The sequence below is a fragment of the Planococcus citri genome, chromosome 4 (genome assembly GCF_950023065.1).
Source record: "Planococcus citri chromosome 4, ihPlaCitr1.1, whole genome shotgun sequence".
Lineage (NCBI taxonomy): Eukaryota > Metazoa > Arthropoda > Insecta > Hemiptera > Pseudococcidae > Planococcus > Planococcus citri.
Genome location: NC_088680.1, coordinates 62,253,080 through 62,276,105, shown reverse-complemented (window position 1 = coordinate 62,276,105; position 23,026 = coordinate 62,253,080). Strand labels below are relative to the sequence as shown.

At 33.1% G+C, this 23,026-nt stretch overlaps 2 protein-coding genes across 4 annotated transcripts; both read right to left on the bottom strand.

The window, feature by feature from the left end:
* Positions 1 to 2,259: 2,259 nt before the first annotated feature.
* On the bottom strand, positions 2,260 to 3,955 carry LOC135844227 (uncharacterized). The gene is made up of 2 exons (XM_065362376.1): positions 3,655 to 3,955; positions 2,260 to 3,520 (listed from the first exon to the last, which is right to left on the bottom strand). Exons 1-2 carry the CDS (start codon positions 3,656 to 3,658, stop codon positions 2,373 to 2,375), a joined length of 1,152 nt encoding a protein of 383 aa, XP_065218448.1. The 5' UTR covers positions 3,659 to 3,955; the 3' UTR covers positions 2,260 to 2,372.
* A 6,633-nt stretch (positions 3,956 to 10,588) lies between these two features.
* On the bottom strand, positions 10,589 to 22,784 carry LOC135842470 (ras-related protein Rab-7L1-like). 3 transcript variants are annotated; one of them, XM_065359951.1, is made up of 6 exons: positions 22,603 to 22,784; positions 21,247 to 21,457; positions 14,836 to 15,036; positions 14,316 to 14,497; positions 11,040 to 11,161; positions 10,589 to 10,960 (listed from the first exon to the last, which is right to left on the bottom strand). In XM_065359951.1, the coding sequence occupies exons 2-6, from the start codon at positions 21,410 to 21,412 to the stop codon at positions 10,843 to 10,845; spliced, it is 789 nt and encodes a 262-aa protein (XP_065216023.1). In that variant the 5' UTR covers positions 21,413 to 21,457; positions 22,603 to 22,784; the 3' UTR covers positions 10,589 to 10,842. The 3 variants fall into 3 exon arrangements, with proteins under 3 accessions (XP_065216023.1, XP_065216021.1, XP_065216022.1); XM_065359949.1 differs by lacking the exon at positions 22,603 to 22,784 and adding an exon at positions 22,205 to 22,581; XM_065359950.1 differs by lacking the exon at positions 22,603 to 22,784 and adding an exon at positions 22,248 to 22,581.
* Positions 22,785 to 23,026: the final 242 nt, after the last annotated feature.

Genomic DNA, 23,026 nt, shown 5'->3' with positions numbered 1-23,026 from the left:
GTGCACCTGGCTGGATCCGGGCATCAGGTAGCTGGAAATTTCAACATCAGACCGAGAATCTGGTCTGGATGATCAGATCAAACCAGACCTGATCAGATTAACGTAGCCAGACAAGTGGACAGATGACCTTCAGAAGCCTGACCAGCTGACAGACGACCTTGAGAGGCTAAAACATATGGGTCAATGACCTTATGAAGTCAAACAGGAATACAAAAGATTTTGAGATGACCTTAAGAGGCTAGACAAACGGCCTTAGAAAGCCAGACAGATGTGTCTATGGACTTGAGAAGCTAGACAGACGACTTTGGATAGCCAGATAGACAACAATGAGATGCTGGATATTGAGGTCAGTGACCCTTAAGACGGCCTACAGACGGGTCAATGACCTTGAGAGGCCATACAAGCAGCGCCTGGCAGACATACGACCTTAGAAAGCCAGACAGACAACCATGAGAAGCTGTAAAGGTAGGTCAGTCACCTTAAGACGACATACCTACATACGGGTCAATGACCTAAAGATGTCATACAGACAGAGCCTGGCGGACAAACGACCTTGAAAAGCTAGACAGACAACTTATGAGAGGTTGGACTGGTTGGTCAGTGACCTTAGGACGGCATACAGACGGATCAGTGACCGTAAGAGGTCATATAAACGGATCAATGCCCTTAAAAGGCCATACAAACAGAGCCTGGCAGACAAACGACCTTGGAAAGCCAGACAGAAAATCTTGATAGGTTGGGCAGGTTGGTCAGTGATCTTAAGACGGCATTCAGACGGGTTAATGACCTTAAGAGGCCATACAGGTGGACAGACGATCTTGAAAAGCCAGACATGCATGCAGACAACAACTATAATTTGTCCTGAAAGTACAGAAAAGTCACATTTTTGCTGAAATTATCTGGAAGTCGATGCTTTTTTGTTTTTTTGTTGTAGGAAGTAATTTTTTGATAAAATTGTCAAATAGTCGTAATTTTTGTTGAAATTGCTGAGAAATTCCTGCTTTTTTGCCAAAACATTCAAAAAGGATTAATTTTTGCCTCGGCTCTCTAAAAGCCTTCTTTTTGTTGCGAAAAGGTCATTTTTTTCGCCAAAATCACTTTGAAGTTCTGTTTCCTTGTCAAAACTGTTCAAGAATCCTTTTTTCTGCCTTATTTGCTAAAAAAAAAGTCCAATGTTCTCCCGAAATCAGTTGAAAAATTTTTTTTTTAAATAGTCAAAATTTTGAGAAAGCCCTAATTTTTACCAATATTGTCAAAAAGTTTGGTTGTTTGCCCATAGGTATTATTAAATAGAATTGTGTTTTTCGTCAAAATTCTTTTTAAGTCTCATTTATGGGCAAAATTGTGAAGTCCTCTATAATATTTTCTAAAAAAAACACGATTTTTTGGTTATTGTCGAGAAGGCCTTGTTTTTCTGAAAAAAAATGTTAGAGAGTATTTTTTGATAAAACTGTTACAAATAGTCTTCATTTTTTTGTTCTAAAATTGCCAAGTAAAATTCCTGTTTTTTTGCCAAAATATCCAAAAAGTATTGATTTTTGCCTCGGTTGTCTAAAAGCCTTCTTTTTGTTGCGAAATTGTCAAAAAGAAGGTCCTTTTTTTGCCAAAATCGCTTCAAAAAGTTCTGTTTACTTGCCTACATTTCCACAAAATATGCTGTTTTTTGACAAACATGCCAAAAAATCCCTTTTTTCTGTCTGAAATGCTACAGAAAAAGGGTCCATGCATTCTTAAAATCGCTTGAATTTTTTTTTTCTAAAATTGTCAAAATTTTGAGGCCTTAATTTTTACCAAAATTGTCAAAAAGTTTAATTGTTTGCCTAAATTGTTCAAAAATGTTTATTTTTCTTTAGAGACTATTTTTTTGATTAAAAAAATAGTCGTAATTTGTGCTAAAATTGATGAGAAATTCCTGTTTTTTTTTCAATTTCTTTTATCGAACTTTGTAATTTTCCACTTATTTCTTTGTGTAGGTAGGTCTAGGTACCTTAACTATTCTCTTTAAAAATTTCATTTTTTTTTTTAAATTTCCGAATGTTTTTGAAAATAGAAACATTTTCCACAAATCAAAACGTTTGAAAAACTCTCCCTTCAGAAGTCTTACTTCTGTCCTGCTGTAAGCTGCATGTTTTCCTATTTTCTGGCACGCTAAAACAGATTTGTGAGTGGTTTCACTTTCCTATCCCAGAATCACGATGCACCGTATAAGCCTTATTTTCCCTTCGTTCTGACGCAAAATCAGACTAATAAGTTTGCAAATGGAAAAAAATCGATACTTTATTCAAACTTGGACCTATACCTACGTATTTACAATAAATTAAAATTATTTCTAAAACGAATCATCAGTACCGCGCCATTTCTCTATTTCAGGATCAACACGAATCTGGCATCGTATCATTGCTGAGTATTTCAGGTTTTGCGAATCTTTTCAAAAATTTCATTATTGAATCCGGATTGTATATTTTTACGTAATTCTTACCCTTGGGATACTGTTCTCCCGTGTGAATCTCTTTCAGTACTTTCCTCTGTTCGGGGGTGATATCGTGACGATCGCATAATTTTGTCACTTCGTATTCACTGAATCCGTAATAGCTATTGTAAGGATGCTCCTTTGCAAACGGCATTATTCTGACTGTCTTTTTAAGGTAAGGATTTTTTATCGCGTCTAGGCTATCTCTACTCCTAGCAGTGAGGAATACTCGAGCTAAATGCGTGGTATTTGAATACTTTTTCATTACATGATGCAAAATGGAACCGATAAAGTCGTTGGCTGCGAATAAACTCCTGGATTTTGGATTAATGTTAGAAGAGTCGTCGGGTAATTTGACAATTTCGTCGACGAATACCATGACGGTTTTATTATCGAAGTACTCGGTGAGGATTTCTGTCAGGTTGTAAACACTCGTTCGTGTTTCCTCGACGGTTAGATTTTTAGTCAAGGCGTTCTGCATAAGCCGAAGTTGGGCTTTTTTGGTGGTATTTTCTTCTTTACCGTGTCTTCTTTCCAGCTCATCACATAGCCATTGGTAAGGTTTGAAGCATTCCATGATATCGGTTCGAATTATGTCTAACATGTGATCGAAAGTATCCGATGTGTAATTTATCTTTCTGGTTGCGAAATCCAATACTACTGTCGGGTATTCGCCCAGATGGTCTCGGATTAGGTCTTCGTTTCGGGTAATACTGAGGTTTAACGAGGTGTTTGTAAAGAGACGATACCCCGAGGATTCGGTTTTATTTAATGGAATTCCCGTCGTTTCGTTGATTTCGAGTTGAACGAAGTGCTTGAGCATATCCAGATTGACGCTTTTTCCGAATTTGGCTGTTGCGCAGATCATGAGATATTTGCTACCTTTGAAAAATTCCTCTATGAGGCCGGTCTTGTCGACGTGATATGATTTGGTTGTTAGAACAGGGTAGGGGATCTGCGCCAGGAGCGATTCGGTGAATAAACTGAGTAAAAGGAAGGATAAAATAGGCTGAGTGTGTCTTTGATGGCTCATTTTGAACAGGTTTTGTGCTGGAAAAGTAGAAAATTTTGTGATTTTTTTCGAAATATCGAATGTGGTATTAATTTTTAAACGTTGAGAATTTTCTATTTGAAAGTTGAGTGATTATTGAACTTCTAATTGTGGGTAACAATGAATGACTTACTCATTTTTTTTTGTAAACGTGTGATTTCTTTCTTATTTGTATGTAAATGTGGCACGACAATGAAGAAGGTGCAGATTCCAATGAAGAAGCTCTCTTTCGGAAATATCCCAAGTATCTTGATCACATCTTCTCAAAAGTGAAGTTACATTATAATTTGATTAAATTTCAAATCAGTTGTTTTTCTTTTCAAAAACATGCTATTCCAAGTGGGATAGTAAAGTATTCCACATGAATACCACAAAACGATTTTTCAAAACTTCGTTTACGCCTACATTAAGCAATTCATTTCCTATTTCAAATTTTTAATCAAAGTTTTTTAATCCGGTGATTTGCGATACGAATTTTGAAAGCTTATCATATGATTAAGTAGGTAAATCTGATGTTGCTGCTGTTTTACTAGAATTTAATTTAATTTTTTTCCTGCTTGTTTCTGTCGGTAAAATAGAGCTTTTTTTCTGATTCGGGAAATTAATGAGATGGTTCAAAACAAAATTCCAGCTGATTGATCTCAAAACCAGGGCTGTAGAAATTTCTGGAGTTGCAAAAGTGTCGATTTCGTCCGATATTTGCGCAAAAAAATTCAAAATAATTGATTGTACTCGTAGATATTGCTAACATTTTTGTAAATTGTGTTTCTTTTGTAATTTTTCGAGTTATTTTGCGTTTTGAGACCCTCTTTCGATATAAAATTGAAGAGTGATATTCCAAAACTCGCTTTGTCCATTTTTATCAAAGTTGGGTTTTCAATGGTACCTGGTAGATGAAGTATTAACTCACATTCCTACATCATCAACCTACCAAAATGAGGTGTTAAACTCACCTAAATAGCCAATTCACTAAATATTTTTAAAAAAATAATCTTCCAAAACGCGCTTTGTCCATTTTTATTGAAATTTTTTCAGCAGTATTTAGTGGATGAAATGTATACCAACACTCCTACATCATAAATCCACCCAAATAAAGTGCTAAACTCGCCTAAAAATCCAATTTACCCGTTTAAAGGGAAACTGTTTTTCCTCTCTCCTGAAAAGTTGTGAAAATGGACAAAGCGAGTTTTGGAATATCACTCTTCAAATATAAATTATGTTTTTTGTGCTCTTTTTTTAAAAAAAATTTCTCAAAATGATGAAGAAATTGATCAAGTATGAAATTGAAAACATCAAAATCACTGTACCTACTTAAATCAACGAATAAAATAATTGAAAGTGTGCAAATGGGGTAACAATACTTGAAGAAAAAAAAAGGTCAAAAGCACTGCAAATCAATAAAAATTTGATGAGATTTCAGTGAAATTTGTTAAAAATTCATAAAAAAGTGGAAATATTAATTTTTTTTGAAATTTTATCAGATTTTTATTGATTAACAGTGTTTTTACGCTTTTTTGAGCATTTTATCATTCAAGTATTAAATTTTCAATAACTTACTTACCCTTTTGTACATTTTTTCCAAATTTCTCTTGATTTCATCATTTTTTTTAGTAATTTATTTACTTTATAATGCCTTTTTCAGTGTTTTTATTAGTTTTTAACACTCTTAAATGCTTTTTAAAATTCGATTTTCATTATTTTATGCTTATTTTCTGTGATTTTGAGGGTTTTTGGCTGGTTTTACTGCATCTTTACATGTTTTCAACACTTTTTATGCGCTTTTGACAAATTTTACAAAAGTTTTGATAATTTTATTTTTATTTATCCTAAGTGATTTTTCATGATTTCAACTTGTTTTCGATACATTTTCATGCATTTTGCTCAATATCACTCAAAAATTCACATCATTTTTTTTGGCTTTTTACATTTTTAATTTGCTGATTTTACCACTTTTTGGTAATGAACTAATGATCAGTACTTTTATAATTTTTTGAGTTTTTTTGCGCTGTTTAAAAAAGTTTTGAATGCTTTTTAATGAATTTTTAGTAATTTGTCAATAATTTCATAGGTATTTTGTTGATTTTAAGTGATATTAAAATGTTGTTTTAAAGCGTTTTACGTCATTTTAACCAGTTTACAAACTCTTTTTTGTGCACTTTTGTAAAGTTTGTCCAAATTGTGTCAAGCAAACCAGTCCCTGTGCCACAGCACACCTGCTACTTGGGCTTACACCTAGATTGTAAGCTGAATTGGCAAGAACATGTTAGAAAAAAAACGTGATCATATGAACCTACAATTTCGAAAATTTCAATAGTTAATTGGAAGTCACTCAAAATTGAGCTTAGCCAACAAGAGGCTAATTTACAAAACCATATTTCTTCCTGCATGGTCATATGGATGTGAAATTTGGGGTGTCACAAAAAAGTCAAATCACCTTGTCATCAAGCGTTTCCAAAATAAGTTCATGAGAGCCATAACTAAGGCTCCTTGTCCTTGGTTTGTCTCAAATGAACAACTTTGAAGTGACCTCCAGCTCGAACCAGTGGATGTAATTATTCACTGAAAAGCGAACGCATATGTGAACCAGCTCCATAAACACCCAAATTGTGAGGCTGTAGTTCTTTTAGACCAAAGTGATGACACAAGGAGGCTGAGCAGACTCCACACATTGGACCTTATCAACCTCTAAGTGCACTACTCAAATTAATGTAAATTAATTATAAGTTTTGAAAAAAAAAAATTGAAATTTTAACACTTTTTGAGTATTTTTACATCGTTATTTCAACACTTTCACAACATTTACAAAAAAAATGGTCATTTTTCAATTGGCTTACAATGATTTTAATGTTTTGAGGGCCGGTTTCTCAATTGCGTGTCAGTTAGCAGCAATTTAACTGTTGACTTGTCTAACCAACAGTTAACTCGTTTCACAATTGTTTAGTAGTTACTAACCAGTGATTTTTGGTATCCAAAATTAACACGGCCAGTTGATTTTTGATACCAGAAATCACTGGTTAGTAACTACTAAACAATTGTGAAACGAGTTAACTGTTGGTTAGACTAGTCAACAGTTGAATTGCCGCTAACCGACAATTGAGAAACCGGCCCTTAGTGTTTTTCACACATTTTTAACATTTTTTCATGCTTTGTAAGAGAATTTTAGCAAAATTTCAGCAGGCATACAAGACAACCTTCTGGCGCACTATCTAAGTGATAGAAAATTCAGGGCCATATCACAAGACGTTACTTAAGCTTACAATTATGCTTGAGACATCGTAGGGCCACTTCACAAACGAGCAATAATATGGGGCCACTTGCCATTTTTGTCAATTTGTGTGAAAAATTTAATTCTGTTGGCGAATTTGTGATTTGTTTACCTACATATTAAATTTTATGTGAAGTTTATGAACGCACCACTTGAAGTCTTAAGCAAAATTTCAAGCATAAGCAACGTCCTGTGATATGGCCCTCAGAGTCAAATATGACAGTGCTTTCTCTGGCTTCAGAAAAATCTTAGCAGGAGTACCACAAGGAAGCATATTGAGCTCAATATTATACATATCTTCCCTCCGTGGGTGACATCCCTTTGACAAGCGACATCACAATGGTGACATTTGCTGACTACACTGCAATTACCACACAAGATTTTAATCCAGATGTTACAATGGACAAATTACAAAATAACTTAAACACAATAAACAAATGGTGTCAAACTTGGAGAATCAAAATCAATAGTGAAAAGTCAAGCCACATCCTTTTTACCAGAAGAACAGTTGAAACAACTCGCTCACTAATGTTTAATAATGATGAAATATGTACTGTGAACAAATGTTGTCAAATATCTGGGATTACACCTTGATAACCATCTCACATGGAGAGATCATATTTTGAAGAAGAGAACTAAACTCGAATAAAAAATTCAGATTGCTTTTTTGGCTTCTTGGAACTAATATGTGACCGTCCGCGATAAAACTGATCATCCGTCGCAAAAAATTGAAAATTTTTTTTTCGCGAATTTTTGTTCCCTAAACCATTTAAGGCCCAAAAATAGGCGAAAAAACATTTTTGATTTTTTGCAACGGATGGTCGGTTTTATCGCGGACGGTCACATATGCTGAACCAACAAAATAAGATCTTAATAATTATGTGACCCGCTCTTACAAAACCAACCATTTCGACAAAATTTCAATAAATGTTTTTTTCCTCAAAAATCTGATCTTTGAAGTTTGAACCCTTAAAATTTGTTGTAAATGACAGTATTTCGGAAACTTTTTTGTCGAAACGGTTGGTTTTGTCAGAGCGGGTGACAATAGGTACAGATGTTTATTCAAACCAATTTGGTCATATGGTATTGAACTATGGGGTTCAGCTAGTGAATCCAATATCCTGATTATTGAAAAATTCCAGAACAAAATTCTAAGAAAACTTATAAATGCACCGTGGTATGTGAAGAACAACACAATTCTCAATGATTTGGAATTGGAAATACCAAGTGGGAAATCAATGATATCCATAAGAAGTAACATCTATCAAAAAAGAATTTCTAACCACGACAATGTATTAGTCAAGAATCTTTTGAATTGTGATGAAGAAATATCCCATCTGCATAGATGTCACATATTGGACTAAACAATGAGACTTTAATCTTAATCGCATGCAAGCTAAATGTTGCTATTTTGTACCAAATTGCTTTTCTTTTTGTTCCTTCAAATAAATCATTTTTATTGATTTTCAGTGATCATAATGTTTTTTTGAGTGTTTTTACACAATTTTTAGGTGCATTTTTGCCAAATTTTACTACAATTCTTTCATTTTTTTTTTTTTTTTTGGAATTTTTGAGCGTTTGAAGGATTTTTTTGAATCCTTTCACATAAAGTTAAGACCTTTTCATGCATTTTTGACTAATTCTACAAAATTTCATGCTTAATTTTTTAATAATTTATCTTGTTTTTTTTTAGCTTTTGCGTTGTTTAGAGGTTTCAATTGTTTGTGTTTTAATGCAATTTTAGATAAATATGAATGGACTTCATCGTTTTTAAAAAACTTTTCAGTGATTTTAATGCCATTTTGAACACATTTTCTAGTACATTTTTATTCACAAAAATTTCGTCATTTTTCTGATAATTTCCTAGTATTTTAATTATTTTTGTACGCTTTTGAACGATTTTTATGGCAGTTGTTGGAAATCTGCAAATTCCAAATAATGACTGGAGGCTCCAGAACGACGTGAAACCAAAATTGAGTAGCCAACGTGTCAAATTTCAGATTTTTAAGATCGATTTGGTAAAATTTTGATTTTTTCCTCGTATTTTTGGCCCTTTGATTTTTGAAAAATCGGCCAAAAATCGAAAAATTCACTTTATTAGCTTCTAAAATGTTAGCTATTGATGCATTTTTGCAGGCTCTTTCGATAGTGAAGCAAATTGAAAAAAAAATCTCATAAATAGGTACCTATAAGTATCTGTTCAGGATTGTTTTTTTACGCATTTTGAGCAACATTTAAAAAGTTCAAATTGAATACCGAGTTGTTTGTGGCTGGTAATTGTTATGGTGATAAATTATTTTCAAGTTTTCATCACATAAAACAATTTGGGAGTCCCACGAAAATAACGAAGAGGGATGAAATTTTTAAGGAGATGGTTTTTTTTCAGAAGGCTTCATTTTTGAGGTACGAGTCGAATAAACCTAAGAAAGCTCAACTTTATTGGGCATTCAGTCATTGGAACATTTTAATATATGGGTCACCCTGTGTGTGTGACTATCTACGAGATCTATGCCATGACATTTTCATTCATTTTTCCCCAAAAGTTGCATCAGATAACGGAGAAATGCAATAGGAAACACAGTAATTGTGTAATGTACCCGTTGGTTGCAAAAATGTGTCATAAAAATATCATCGATTTCGATCAAAAAAAAAACACTAGCCCAAACTACTCGTATGTTTCCTCTATTCCGAATAAAATTAGGAAAAAAGCAATTATAACTGGCATGATATTCCATGGGAAGTACACCGTACACCTTCTCATCGTACATACGAATAATTATACCATCATGGTCTGAATCATCGTCGAATATTACCTCAACGTAAACAAACCGATTACGTTATTTTTCACCTATAATACTTACCATTGGAAAAAAAAAATTATTCGCGCACGTTCTTATTTACCTTGAAGACAATGTTATAGGAACAAGTTTCTCTCACGTGTATTCTGGTTTGTGTAGCTTCAGGGTAGTACATCTTACTCGCATGTTCAGTATAATATAGACGTATAGATAATGGTACAATCATTCCCATTCATGAGTATTATGGTGTGCAGATTCGTTGATAATTCACTCGTATAGCGGGCATTACCTCGTCGTATGGAAGGGGTATTGTTTTAATCGAATTTACGAATTTCAAAGTCCACGATTGAATCTCATTTTGGAAACAAAACGCTTCCGGGACTCCGAGTGGAGATTTCGGTTTTCATCTCTAGAATGGCTGAGGGATTAGTCAAAAAAAAAAAAAACTCATCACGACTATCAATCAACCAAACGTTCGTATTATTCTTTTAATACCCAGGTTTACGTCCGTTTCATAGCGAACGGTTGGTTTAATTAATGAGCTGGTGTATCTGCGGTTGCGGTCTCCAGAGTGTTTGAAAAAATTTGTTCGATCTGATAAAAAAATGTTAAGTCTATTAACCTTGAATTTACATAGTAGACGTTGACGGCAGGGCAGATGGGATGAGCAATACGAGCGAGCACCGAAAATCCAAAATATTTCTATTAACAATTTACATACATTTTGAATACGATTTTCATTGTTATAAATCAGTCGAGTACGTTTCCTGTACCTACTCTTCGCAGTACTGACTCTGAGCCTTGAGCCTGGAACTCTGCGAAATATTTTTTTTTACCACGTTTGTCATTGACATGTATGTAATAAGTATATCTTTCAATCGAATATTTTTTGGGGGAGGGGGAGGAGGGTCTAGCCTAATTTGAATTTTGCGGCGGCATTGAGATGAGATGGTGTAAAAAGTAGTAACAATATGACGACGACGACGACGTTGCAAAAACTCATCAACAAAAATACATATTTATTTATACATAGGTACGATAACTAAATTAATCGCGAATGGAAGGTAGAAAAAATATCATGTTATAAACGATATCACAAAGTGGAAATTAATTTTATCACAATTAAAAAATAAAAATGTCAACTAGAATTCACGAATAACTAACATTCTACAGGTGGAAAAACCTGGGGTAATGCAAAATTTAAATTATAAAAATATCATCAAGTTTTACTGCAGTCGAACGAGCGAATAATAATACTTCAACAAGCGCAAAATGACTTTTGTTTTTGATCTTTGTGTAACTTCAACGATTCGGCTGTACCGTTCCGTCCGTCTACTTCCATTTTCTCTTGTATCAGCATCGTGTCTACTAGGAATCTGCCAACGAAATAGATTGGGTTTAGAAACACTGGAGGACGAAAGTGAAGGATATGTTTTGATATGTGGGGATGCTTACTTCATCGAATCGTTAACCATTAATCCTTCTTTCGCTGATACTTCGGTCCAGCCGATGAAATTGTGCTCTTTTGCAAAGGTCTCGATTTCCATTTGTTCTACTTGGCGTGTTGTTAAATCGCACTGAAACGAGTAATAATAAAATTCAAGATTAGGTGAAATGATTTGTACATGATTAATGATTATTTACAAAGGTGGAAATTTAAGGGTAGATATTTATATGTTGAATTAAATTAGAGTTGGAGAATTGAGTGGTTCTTTTTTCGAAAATTCTTACGATGGGATCATTATCATACATATAAATCTAGTGATGAAATATTATCTGATATTCAATAATTTGGGCAAAATTACTCGTGGAAATAGAAGGGTCTAACATGAAAATTGATTCAATGTGAACTTTACAAAAATAATGAATGGTCTAATTGACAATTATACCCAGGTATAAAAAAATCAATCAGTTTCTAATGATTAAATTTATGTCAATGATCTTTTCATTTATATTATATAAAAATGTAACCTTCAAATTTCAATGATAGAATTTTGTACGAATGTGTGAATCTTGATAATCACAATCAGGTTTGATTAGATCAGATTAGATCACATCTAATTCAAACATTTTCTGTTCTTATTTTCTTAATTTGATCTGAGAAAGTGTTCAACGGTCCAGCTAATCCAGGAGTTCTTCTTTTGTCCCATTTTTTTTTCAATCAAAAAGGTCTTCTTTTTTTTCAATCGACCTTTGCATTTTTTAAATTCATATATTTCCCCTTCATAGAATTTTGAAAAAATTCATTACAGAATTTCCAATTTGCAAATTTGCAACTTTGAATTCAAAATTAGCCAATTTCTGGGAAAAAATTATCAACTTTTTCTGAAAATTTTCTTTTTAAAAATAATTTTCAAAAAATCGAATTGCAATTTTTTTTGGAACAAATAGGTACGTTGAAAAAGTGTGATGAAAATAATTTCATTAAAAACGATCAAAAAAGTTTTAAAATTTGAAATAGTGAAGGACAAATGCATTGTCAACTCTTCCCCTTCTTCCAAAAAAAAGAAAGAAATTGGGGTTGTTTGGTTTTCAAATTTTCAAACTTTTTTTGAGCATTTTAATGAAACGAATTGATTTTTTGAAAAAAAAATTTTAAAAAGGTTGGAAAACGTTTATAATTTTCTATCCCCAAAAAGAGATGTTCTCTAAAGTTGGAAACTTTTGAATTCAAAAAGGAACTATGAATTGAAAAATTCACAATTTGATTGAAAAAAAAACGAAACTTTTTGATCATGCAAAATTTAGACCCCTCCTACTCACCTTTGCCCTCTCTCCAAAGAAGTTTTTCAAAGTGTTAGCAAAATGTCCTGTCAGTAACTAATTTAGGACAGTTGAGGTTTTCTTGACACTCCTCCCCCCCCCTTCCAAAGAAAAAATCTCAAAATAGCACTGAAGGCATTGAAAAAGCGGGAAAATGACATTTAAGTAAACTTTTCACCTCCCCCCCCAAAGGTTCAAGTGTTTAAAAAATGTCTTGCTAATGCCTTGCCTTTTCATTTCGACATTTTTTTAGACGCTTTGTCTGAACAGATCTGATCAGATCAGATCGTTTTTCCTTGTCCACTGATTTAAAACATTTTTTTTTCGTAAGAAAACTGTTCTAGAAACATTTTAGCCGCTTTGAATGAGAAATTAATATGCTTAAATTGACAGAACCTTTCAAAAAATTGAAAGAATAACATTTTTAATTATTCTCGAACGTTTGAAAACGATGTGTTTCTGAAAATATCTCATGGAAAGATAAATATTTTGCAGAACCATTTTTTGCTGATAAAAACTACCCCTACTTGAAAAAGTTGAAAAAAATGAGGACGTCGATGCTGAATTAGCATTGGAACGTATTCTCATGAAAAAGAACGATTAAGGGGAGAGGGGAGGTGTAGAAAATCTTGTGGTTATCTTGATGAATAGAGTTTTGTTATGCCTGATTGATCGCGAGGAAAAAATCAAAAGCTTTTTCAAATTTTTGATTGTCATCCCCTCTTTTACCTCTTCCAAATATTCGAACGTTTGATGGGAATGATTTTTTCAGTCTTGTGATAAGTATTTAACGACTCAGTAAAATATTATTTTGTCAGCTAGCATTTTTTTCAACTTTTTTTTTCACTTTCGAAATTTCTTAATTTTTAGAATAATTTTTCAAAGTTTTTTTCATGTTGAAATTTTCATGCATTATTTCAGTTTTCTGTTTTTTTTCTCTCAAATATTGGGAAGAGATTTACAGAATTTTTGGCATTTCAAAAAAAGTCATCATCTTATCAATTTTTTATAATTTTTCTTTTTTTCGTGTTTTTAAAATTTCTGGAGTTTCTGATCTCTTCAATCTCTTTTTTGGACAGATTTTTAGTTTTTCTTATGTGTTGAAGTATTACCATATTCTGTTAGATTTTTTGTTTTGTTTATTTTCGAAATTAATGTTTTATTTCTTTTGAGTTGTGGAAATGTTCCATTTTTTCCTAAATTCCGTTTCAAATGTTTTTAATTTTTGGGATTTTTTGGTCGTTACTCGTATTTTTCGTGTCTCTTTTCATTTTTTTCCCTTGAAGCATTATTTTCAATTTTTTGACGTTTCATAAACGAAATAACCCCATTGGCAAGTTAAATGGTCCTTTTTCGAATTTTTCTGGAAAAGGTTTCTGGCTCAGGAACGTATCAACTATCAATATGAAAAAAAGTCATGTTCATGAGTAATTGCTTTCCAATGACATACCTTTTCGTATTAATCTTTTATTTTTACAAAGTTCGCAGAAAAGGCTAGAGGGCATCTTCCTGGTTGAAAAATGAGCTGACGTGTAAATTATGATGAAATTGATATCAAAAGTCTGTAAAATTTCAACAGAAACTCTACTTTTCAAATTGGTCTAGGTCTGAATGCTTCCAAATGGTTAAAAAACACGACCATTTTATCGATTCATCTTTTCTATTCTAGTAGGTCTTAAATTTAAAGACGTTTCTTTCAACATGAAAATCTACCTCAAGTTTAAAAGCAAATGCTTGAAAATGGACCTTTTTCTCATATCACACCAGCAGGTTCTGGATAAAAAAAGTAATTGAAAATATTTGCCACCACCGTTACAACATTTTATTTAAATTGAAAAAAAAAAAAAAATAGGATAGGTATAGGTACATGGAAAAAATGATGTTGCGAGTAAACTAATGTTAATGAAACAGAGGAAAATGGTTTGGTTTAGTTTTATTTTAAATAATTAGTTATTATTAATTTCGTACTTTGTTTCCAAGAAGCATACAAGGGATAGGAGATCCATCGGGAAGGCTGCATTTGGTATCGACGTCTTGTTTCCATTTAAGAGTATTGAGAAACGAGGTTTTATTGGAGAGATCGAACATGATTATGCAACTGTGAGCATCCTTATAGTATACTCTAGTCATCCAGGTGAATCTTTCTTGACCTTAGGGAATAAAGTTTTAGTTAGAAATAGAAACCTTGTGTCTTTATAAATTAAGTACATTAGCATGTTGTAACCTAATTGACGTATTACTAAAAAAAAGCCAATTTCGCTGTGATAAAAAGATTTATTAACGCTAATTATAAATTAATGAAGAAATTAGTCGATAAATGATGAGGAAAACATTCGGTAGAAATTTTCAGCTTCGTTGAAATGAAAATAGAATTTCAATTCGGAGAAAAATTGACGAAATGCGGCGTTGCCACATTTCTCAATAAAAAAGGAATTTAGCACAGAATTTAAATGGATCTGGAAAATATTGAGAAATTTCGTCGATTTACCTGCTATGTCCCATAACTGCAATTTAACCGTTTGCGTATCGGAAAACGTTAAGATTTTTAGCGAAAAATCTACACCAACTGTGCCTTTGAATTCTTTTTTAAATATATTTGAGACGTATCTTTGAACGAAAGCAGTTTTACCAACGGTTGGATCGCCGACGATGATGACTTTGAATATTTTCTCCGGCATAGTATACAATCCTAAAATATATAAAAAATAAAATATGTAATTACCCCATATCTATATGTTCGGTGATCAGCATCGTATTGTTTTAAATCCATTGCATGAGATTTGCGAACGAATAAATGAGCCACAAAACGCTCAAGAATCGTTTATAGTCGAAACATTTGAAGTACGCCATGGCTGATGGAATTGGGTTTTGGTCGGAAATCCGAAGCACAATGAGTAATTAGAATTTGAGTTACTGTTTCAGATGTCGACTAACGATTGATTTTTATGATCTTCGGTTTTATGTTAAGGGGATGGTACGTAGGTATTTATTTTATCGAGATGGGAAAAATCGCGATAAAGATAAAATTTCAGAAATCTAGACCAAGGAAAATAGTTTGGGTTCAAAATTGATAAGGTTGTTCCTTGAAAAATGATGAAAGCTCGCGATTAAGAAGACCAATTTGTAAAATTTTATTGCAAATTTTATTTTGAGAACGAAACTATCAAACCGAGAAAAAAATTACGTAAATCGTATCATAAAAGAGCAATTAAATCTGATTTTTTGTGTTAAGAGAAAGCTGGAAAATTTTTATAAAAATGATTGAAATTGCGTCTATTTAAAAAAATAAAAATAAAATGAAAATAACAAAGTAATTAATGAATTAAATTTTTGACTACTTATTTTTTTTAAACTTTAGATTGCATAAATCGGATCACTTTTGGGCAGTAATTTAAAACAAAAAATATAATTGTGTTAACTTGGAAAATTCACCATTTTGAGCTAAAAGGCATCCAAGACATTCCAAATCATAAATACAACCGACGTAAATACGGCTCCTAAAATGGTGCAAATCGACATTTTCATTAAATACTTAAAAATTGAGTTCACAACACAAACAAACAAACGTAAATTTCTTCAAGAATAAAATCACGAAGTAAGCTAAGTTCAAATTCTGGATCCTGAGATTGTATACGTTTATTTTATACGTTTCAATTATCACTATCAGAGTGTATAGATTGGCTTCGATTTAGATATTTTGAGTAATACAGGTTGCAACACTGCTTTACTACCTACATAGCAAGCATGAAACGATTCTTTCTGATGTCTTACTTGATTAAATAAACGATTGCGAGGCTAATTAAAATGAATCCTTTATCTTGAAAGATTACTTTCGTGGAGAAATTAGATGTGAAATCCCCCCCCCCTTTACTTTGAAACTCATTCCATATAAAAATGTTTTTCTCAACTTGTACTATGAAAATTTAATTGTAAAAGTTGCTCTCAGAACACGTTGGTCGTTAAAATATGATTTATTATGTTGAAAAGAAATTCTCGGGGTTGTAACTGTCTAATCATTCATTTCGAGATTTCAGAGCTTTTTTGGGTAAAAATGTGGATATCCGAAAATTCATTTTCTCACACTTGTGTTAAAAGAGGCCTTCAAAACGTGTTGGTTTTTGAGAAAAGGGCCTAAGAAAAATATTCCCAGTGTTGTAACTGCTCAATCGCATACTTATTTCGAGATTTCGAGGTCTTTTTTTGAAAAAATTAATCTCATAAAACTTCCATTTTCTTTACACATCTCAAAACTCACCTAACTGGTTATTTAAATTTTTAACGAATTTGTGCAATTTTTGAAAAGTTGGGAAATTAAAATTCCCACAGGACCCAGAATTTTTCGTTTAAATATCTCAACCTAGGTTCAAATTTTCATATTAACCAACTCTTCGAATAAATTGATGAATTTTCGCAAATTTCGGAAATTGTAACAATTTATAATCCTTCACTTAATCGAAAATATGGAAAAATAAAAATGTTACCTAATTGACCTAGAAAGCTTAAATTTGGTGTACGCCTTATTTTTGACTCCACGAATCGAGTGGAGACGGTCTCGAACCGTTTTGAGGTGTTTTGGAGTCTCCAGCATATTTTTGAACGTTGAAATTTCCACAAAATTTTACTTAACGGGGATGGCAAGCTAAAATCCACTTCATACCGCAATTTCAATGTTCTGAGTCTATTGAAGGTAGTTTTTAGCCGTTTTGGAGCCTCCAGCAATTTTTTAAAAATTCCAATTTTCGAAAAAACACCGTAAAGTCTCTCCAATTTAACTTTGGTAAGAGTAGGAAGATGCGTTTGGTGCTGATTATGCTTCCCTAATTGATCCTTTGCCCACTTTCTGATAATTTTCAATTTCCAAAACATAGCTGGAAGTTCCAACACGTCGAAATTGCAGTGCAAAGTAAATTTTGACGCACTAATTGTTTGTACGTATATATCGGATAAGAGTTTGTGGAATTTTCAAAATTTTGCTGGAGGCTCCATAACTGTTCAAAACAGTTCGAAACCTTTTCTAATTAATTCAAGGAGTAAAAAATAAGGCAGGTCTGCATACGTACAAAACTCTTTTCTACATTATTTTGGTAAAATTTTGATTTTTTCGATTTTTAGCCCAAAGATTTGCAAAAATTTTCTAAAAATCAAAAAATGAATTTTGGAATCTGAAATTTTGGCTGATGATGTATTTCTGTGCGCGCTTTCGATATTAGGCTGTCTTGTTCAAAAAAATTTGCTGATAGGGAAAGGGGTATCTCCTTTGATGGAATGCTCTTGGACTTGCACTAAATTTTTTAAACCGTACAAAAATAGATCGAAAGAGGAGGCAAAAATGTATCACCTGTCAAAATTGCAAGTGCTAAAGTGCTTTTTTCGATTTTTGGTTAATTTTTGAAAATCAAATTTCAGAGGCCAAAAATGAGGGAAAAAATCAAAATTTTACCAAATTGACCTAGAAAGCTGAAATTTGGAATATACCCTATTTTCGACCTGTCAAATCGATTGGAAACGGTTTCAAACCGTTTTGAGTAGTTCTGGAGCCTCCAACAGATTTTTGAAATTGAAATTCCCAGAAAATTTCATCAAATAGAGTTGGAAAGCCGAAATTCATTCTGCAGATTAATTTCAATACGCTACGAAGTTCACTACAGGTGGATTTTAAGTCATTTCGGAGCCTCCGGTGACTTTTTGAAAATTACTGGAGCCTCCATCGACTTTTTGAAAATTACTGGAGCCTCCAGCAGATTTTTGAAATTGAAATTCCCAGAAAATTTCATCAAATAGAGTTGAAAAGCCGAAATTCATTCTGCAAATTAATTTTCAATACACTACGAAGTTCACTACAGGTGGATTTTAAGTCATTTCGGAGCCTCCGGTGACTTTTTGAAAATTACTGGAGCCACCAGCAGATTTTTGAAACTTGAAATTCCCAGAAAATTTCATCAAATAGAGTTGGAAAGCCGAAATTCGTTCTGCAAATTAATTTCAATACACTACGAAGTTCACTACAGGTGGATTTAAAGTCATTTCGGAGCCTCCAGCAACTTTTTGAAAATTACTGGAGCCACCAGCAGATTTTTGAAACTTGAAATTCCCAGAAAATTTCATCAAATAGAGTTGGAAAGCCGAAATTCGTTCTGCAAATTAATTTCAATACACTACGAAGTTCACTACAGGTGGATTTTAAGTCATTTCGGAGCCTCCAGCAACTTTTTGAAAATTACTGGAGCCACCAGCAGATTTTTGAAACTTGAAATTCCCAGAAAATTTCATCAAATAGAGTTGGAAAGCCGAAATTCGTTCTGCAAATTAATTTCAATACACTACGAAGTTCACTACAGGTGGATTTTAAGTCATTTCGGAGCCTCCAGCAACTTTTTGAAAATTACTGGAGCCTCCATCGACTTTTTGAAAATTACTGGAGCCTCCAGCAGATTTTTGAAACTTGAAATTCCCAGAAAATTTCATCAAATATGTAGAGTTGGAAAGCCGAAATTCGTTCTGCAAATTAATTTCAATACACTACGAAGTTCACTACAGGTGGATTTAAAGTCATTTCGGAGCCTCCAGCAACTTTTTGAAAATTACTGGAGCCTCCATCGACTTTTTGAAAATTACTGGAGCCTCCAGCAGATTTTTGAAACTTGAAATTTCCACAAAATTTCATAAAAATGGAGATGGAAAACCAAAATTTACTCTGCACTTCAATTTTAACACCCTCTGAAGACGACTGCGGGAGGGTTCAAGTCATTTTGGAGCCTCCAGCAACTTTTTGAAAGTTATTGAAGTCTTCGGCAGATTTTCGAAATTTGAAATTTTCACAACATTTTATTAAAATGGAGTTAGAAAGCCGAAAATCGACTGCACGTGGTTTCAAGTAAGTAGTTTTGAAGCTTCCAGCTACTTTTTGAAAATTTCAATTTTCCTAAAAATGGCATAAAACCTGTTCGAATAATTTTAAGCACGCGTGTTCGAAATTGGTGCTTGTTAATGAGCTTCATCATCGATTAAAGTAACTAACTGCTATTTTTTAAAAAAATCGGTGTATTCCAGTTCGAAACATATTTTTGTGCATCAATTTTAATTTAAAAATTGAAAAAATTGGTAAAATTTTGATTTTTCCCCTCATTTTTGGCCTAAATTTGATTTTCAAAAATTCCCCAAAAATCGAAAAAAACACTTTAGCCCTTGAAATTTTGACAGGTGATGAACTTTTGCATGCTCTTTCGATCTACCTTTGTACGGTTTAAAAAATTTCTTGCAAGTCCTGTGTTGGAACGCAAAATCTGTGATTTTGGCTGACCTGTCAATCAAAATGGCCGCCATTTTGTAAGTAGGGCCACTTTTTTTTGAGGACGAGGAGGGGGTTGAATAGATCCTTATGCGGGCCTTCCCACTAGAAGGATGTTTTGGAAAATATCGTTTCCAAAAATATCGCTTTCGTTGAAGTTAAAGGTGGACTCCACATCCACAAGTACCTACTTGTTGCCAACATTTTTTAAAAAAGAGTTCTTGATTTTTTTTTTGATAAATTCCCATTTACTTTATCGCATGCTTTTCTTATTTGATTTTCAGTTTTGAAAAAAAATGTTGAGAAAAATATCAAAAATGGGTGCTGAATTGCGAAGGTTTGAGGAGTGGAGAAAGTGAAACTTGATATTTGACTTCATCAATGAGGTCAGTGATCTCTGATGAGTAAATTGATTGGGTCCTCGCTTTTTTTAAAGTGAAAACTGAAAAGTGAAGTGAAAAGTAGGAACTTTTCTTTTCAAATTTTCATTGAAAGAAAAGTACTTTTCACTTTTCAGGCTGCACATCTCTAGTCTTCCGGTATCTTTTTTATTTTATTTTTTTGGGGGGGGGGGAGAGACTTGATTGATAATTTTACCAACGACAAAACTTCTGATTCTATATCTTTGAAGTACATTTTCGAAATGGCTGACGGGTCATTTCCTTTCTCCCTTCTCCCCGAATTTGGGTCAAAATTACGAGAAAACAATGAGACGTGTTATCTATCAATTGACACATTTCTGGAACATCTCCCAACTCCCCCCCCCCCCAAAAAAAAGAGTCGAAATTTATGTTTTTGCTATAGACACTGTATCTCTATAGTTTTTGCTAATGTGGAAACTGAATGAAAGAACATAATATTAAGTATGTATACTCGATACTAAGAACTTACATCGTAACTTGAGAATAAAAAGATCGTAAACAAGTCTTTGAAATTCAATACAAAAACAAATCAAAGACTATTATTATTAGACTGTGTGAGTACACGTCTTCTCATCAGTACTTTGCCATGGAAAATTAATATTAAATTTACCAATATAAAGACTCACATACGAGTACGACCGATTATCGAACCTATTACATTATGGAGATAGTCGAACTTCCGATCCAACATTCATTATTTCAACGCACAATAACTTATCATTATACGAGAAGCGAACGCGATGATAACTTTACAGATGAGCGAGAACCTATATCGCGTTATAAGCCGTATAATTTCTTATCATCTAGCTCATTAAGAAGAGAAAATATACTAAAATACTACGTAGGTAGGTAGTGTGTGTTGTTGTATACACCTAACCAAATCTATAGAGAAAATTTTCTCTCATCGTCGCTAAAATTGCACCAACTTTCGACATCTCGTATCAATCTATACGAATAGTTTGTTTCTCAGGATTTGTCGTAATTATACGAGTCATTTGAAGTATCAAACATAAACCAGAACAGGTGTACCTACACCTACTGGTTTATTGATGGAAATACGTCCTCTAAAAATACTAGTTTAATTAACCTTAGTACGATGAATAACGTATAAGTACCCAAATATACGAGTAAGTTTATAACTTCGCTATCAACTTGATGAACTTTCTATTTAAAGAAAATGTCGACTTACTGTTTAAATTTGTATTCGGGATATCTTTATTATCGCTGAGGTATTCTTCGGAGCCTCGATGAGCATTGAATAATCTATCGGAATCTTTTCGGGTTAATTTTTTCTCGTTTTGGTCTCGCACTTTGGGCCAAAATGCGATCTCGTGTCGTTTTTGGGTACCGTTCATCACTCCATCGCTTGCTCAAATCGATTTTGAATTGGAAAATGCAATCTGCGAATTTGAACAGGGGTTTAATTAAATATTCGACTCGATTGATTTTTTTTTGTAAGCTATTGATATTTTATTACTACGAGGTTCTGGCATTAATTACGTAATATTTGTAATTCGAGTTGAAGTAACATTTTTTCCTGCTATACGAACTGGGTGGATATTTTTTAATCCTTTGACTTGTACTTACCAACTCGAGTATAAAGTACCTATTTAAAATGTTGAAAATCATCGATCGATATATGCTCACATTATTAGTGTAATTTTAGTCGCTCTATGTAATGCAATCGCGTAAACCTGACACGTTCGAATAATTCACCTTGAACGTAGCTTTTTTACAGCTAAATTTTTCTTCATTTAAATATCATGAATAACTCTTATAAATGCAGGTTTCATTACCAAGTACCGAGAGGTATAGGTACTCGTTACCACAAAAAAAAAACCACCTAGGTAAGGTACGAATCGAATATGCGAGCGAACCACCATGATAATGAATTTTCAGGAAGTACGTAGGTAAAAATTAGCAAATTAAATGGCAATCCATACCGATGCTGGCAGAGATAACGATGGCGTCGTCATTTAACAGATTTTTATTTGTATTTTTTATTTTTCACATTTAGTTAGCTAGATAGATACGTTTTGTTCATCAACCGAATCAATATGTTCATCCGTTGTGAAATTATATGTGTTTAGTTTAAAGACATCGCGAGAGTGCAATAAACCCTACATTATTAAATTAACTATAGGTACCTATTTAGCTCTGATATGGTACTGGTAGTGAAAATCAGCCAACCTGATGATTCTTCATAATACGAGACGAGAGACTCAAATCACTGTTTTTTTTTATCACTCGAAATCACTCATAAAAAAATCACTATTTATGTGTATGTTCGATCAAGCACTAAATTACGCGAGGTACGATTTATTTACTTTAGGATAGAAAAGAAGAAAAATAGAAAAAACGTCGACACGATCACATTATTAAATAAATACTAATCGCGCGTTGTTCAAGATGCACGAGAAACATCAGGTCTTAGGTTTACATATAATATCAAATCTGTGTGTGTTTCTGTTTTTACCCCGTCTTGAGTATTTTTAATAATATTCCATACTTGACAACCTTGAATAGAGAGAAGTAATCTTCGTACCTGTTAAAACGTCGTATCGGCATTCGTAAAATGTACGGAGAAAAAAAGGTCTAAGGTAAATATAAATATACCGAACGAGAATATATTACGTAACCGATTTAGTATGTAAAACGGGCAAATGTATTTAACTGAAACAGTAAACACGACAGAATTTAAGTCTTCCCACTTTATTACTAGATAAGTCTTGGAATCGTACCGTGTTCCTTTCCTAACCTGACTACCTGTCAACTGAATTTTTATCGGTCTTGAAATATGTATTAACTAACATATGTGGAACGTGTTTTATTTTACATGTATCGAAGAAAATCTTATCTACATGTAGTAGGTAGGAAAAGTGTACCTAGTACCTACCTAGGTTATTCTGGGTGCTCGAAACTTTCGCTTTTGGTGTTAGGATACCTATTTAAAATGGTATCAAATGTGG

Coding starts and splice junctions, on each gene's coding strand:
- LOC135842470 (XM_065359951.1), bottom strand. CDS start 21,412: ATGAACGGTACCCAAAAACGACACGAGATCGCATTTTGGCCCAAAGTG. Junction 15,037..21,246: donor CCCGAATACAAATTTAAACA/GTAAGTCGACAT, acceptor TATATATTTTAG/GATTGTATACTATGCCGGAG. Junction 11,162..14,315: donor GTATGCTTCTTGGAAACAAA/GTACGAAATTAA, acceptor TACTCGTTTCAG/TGCGATTTAACAACACGCCA.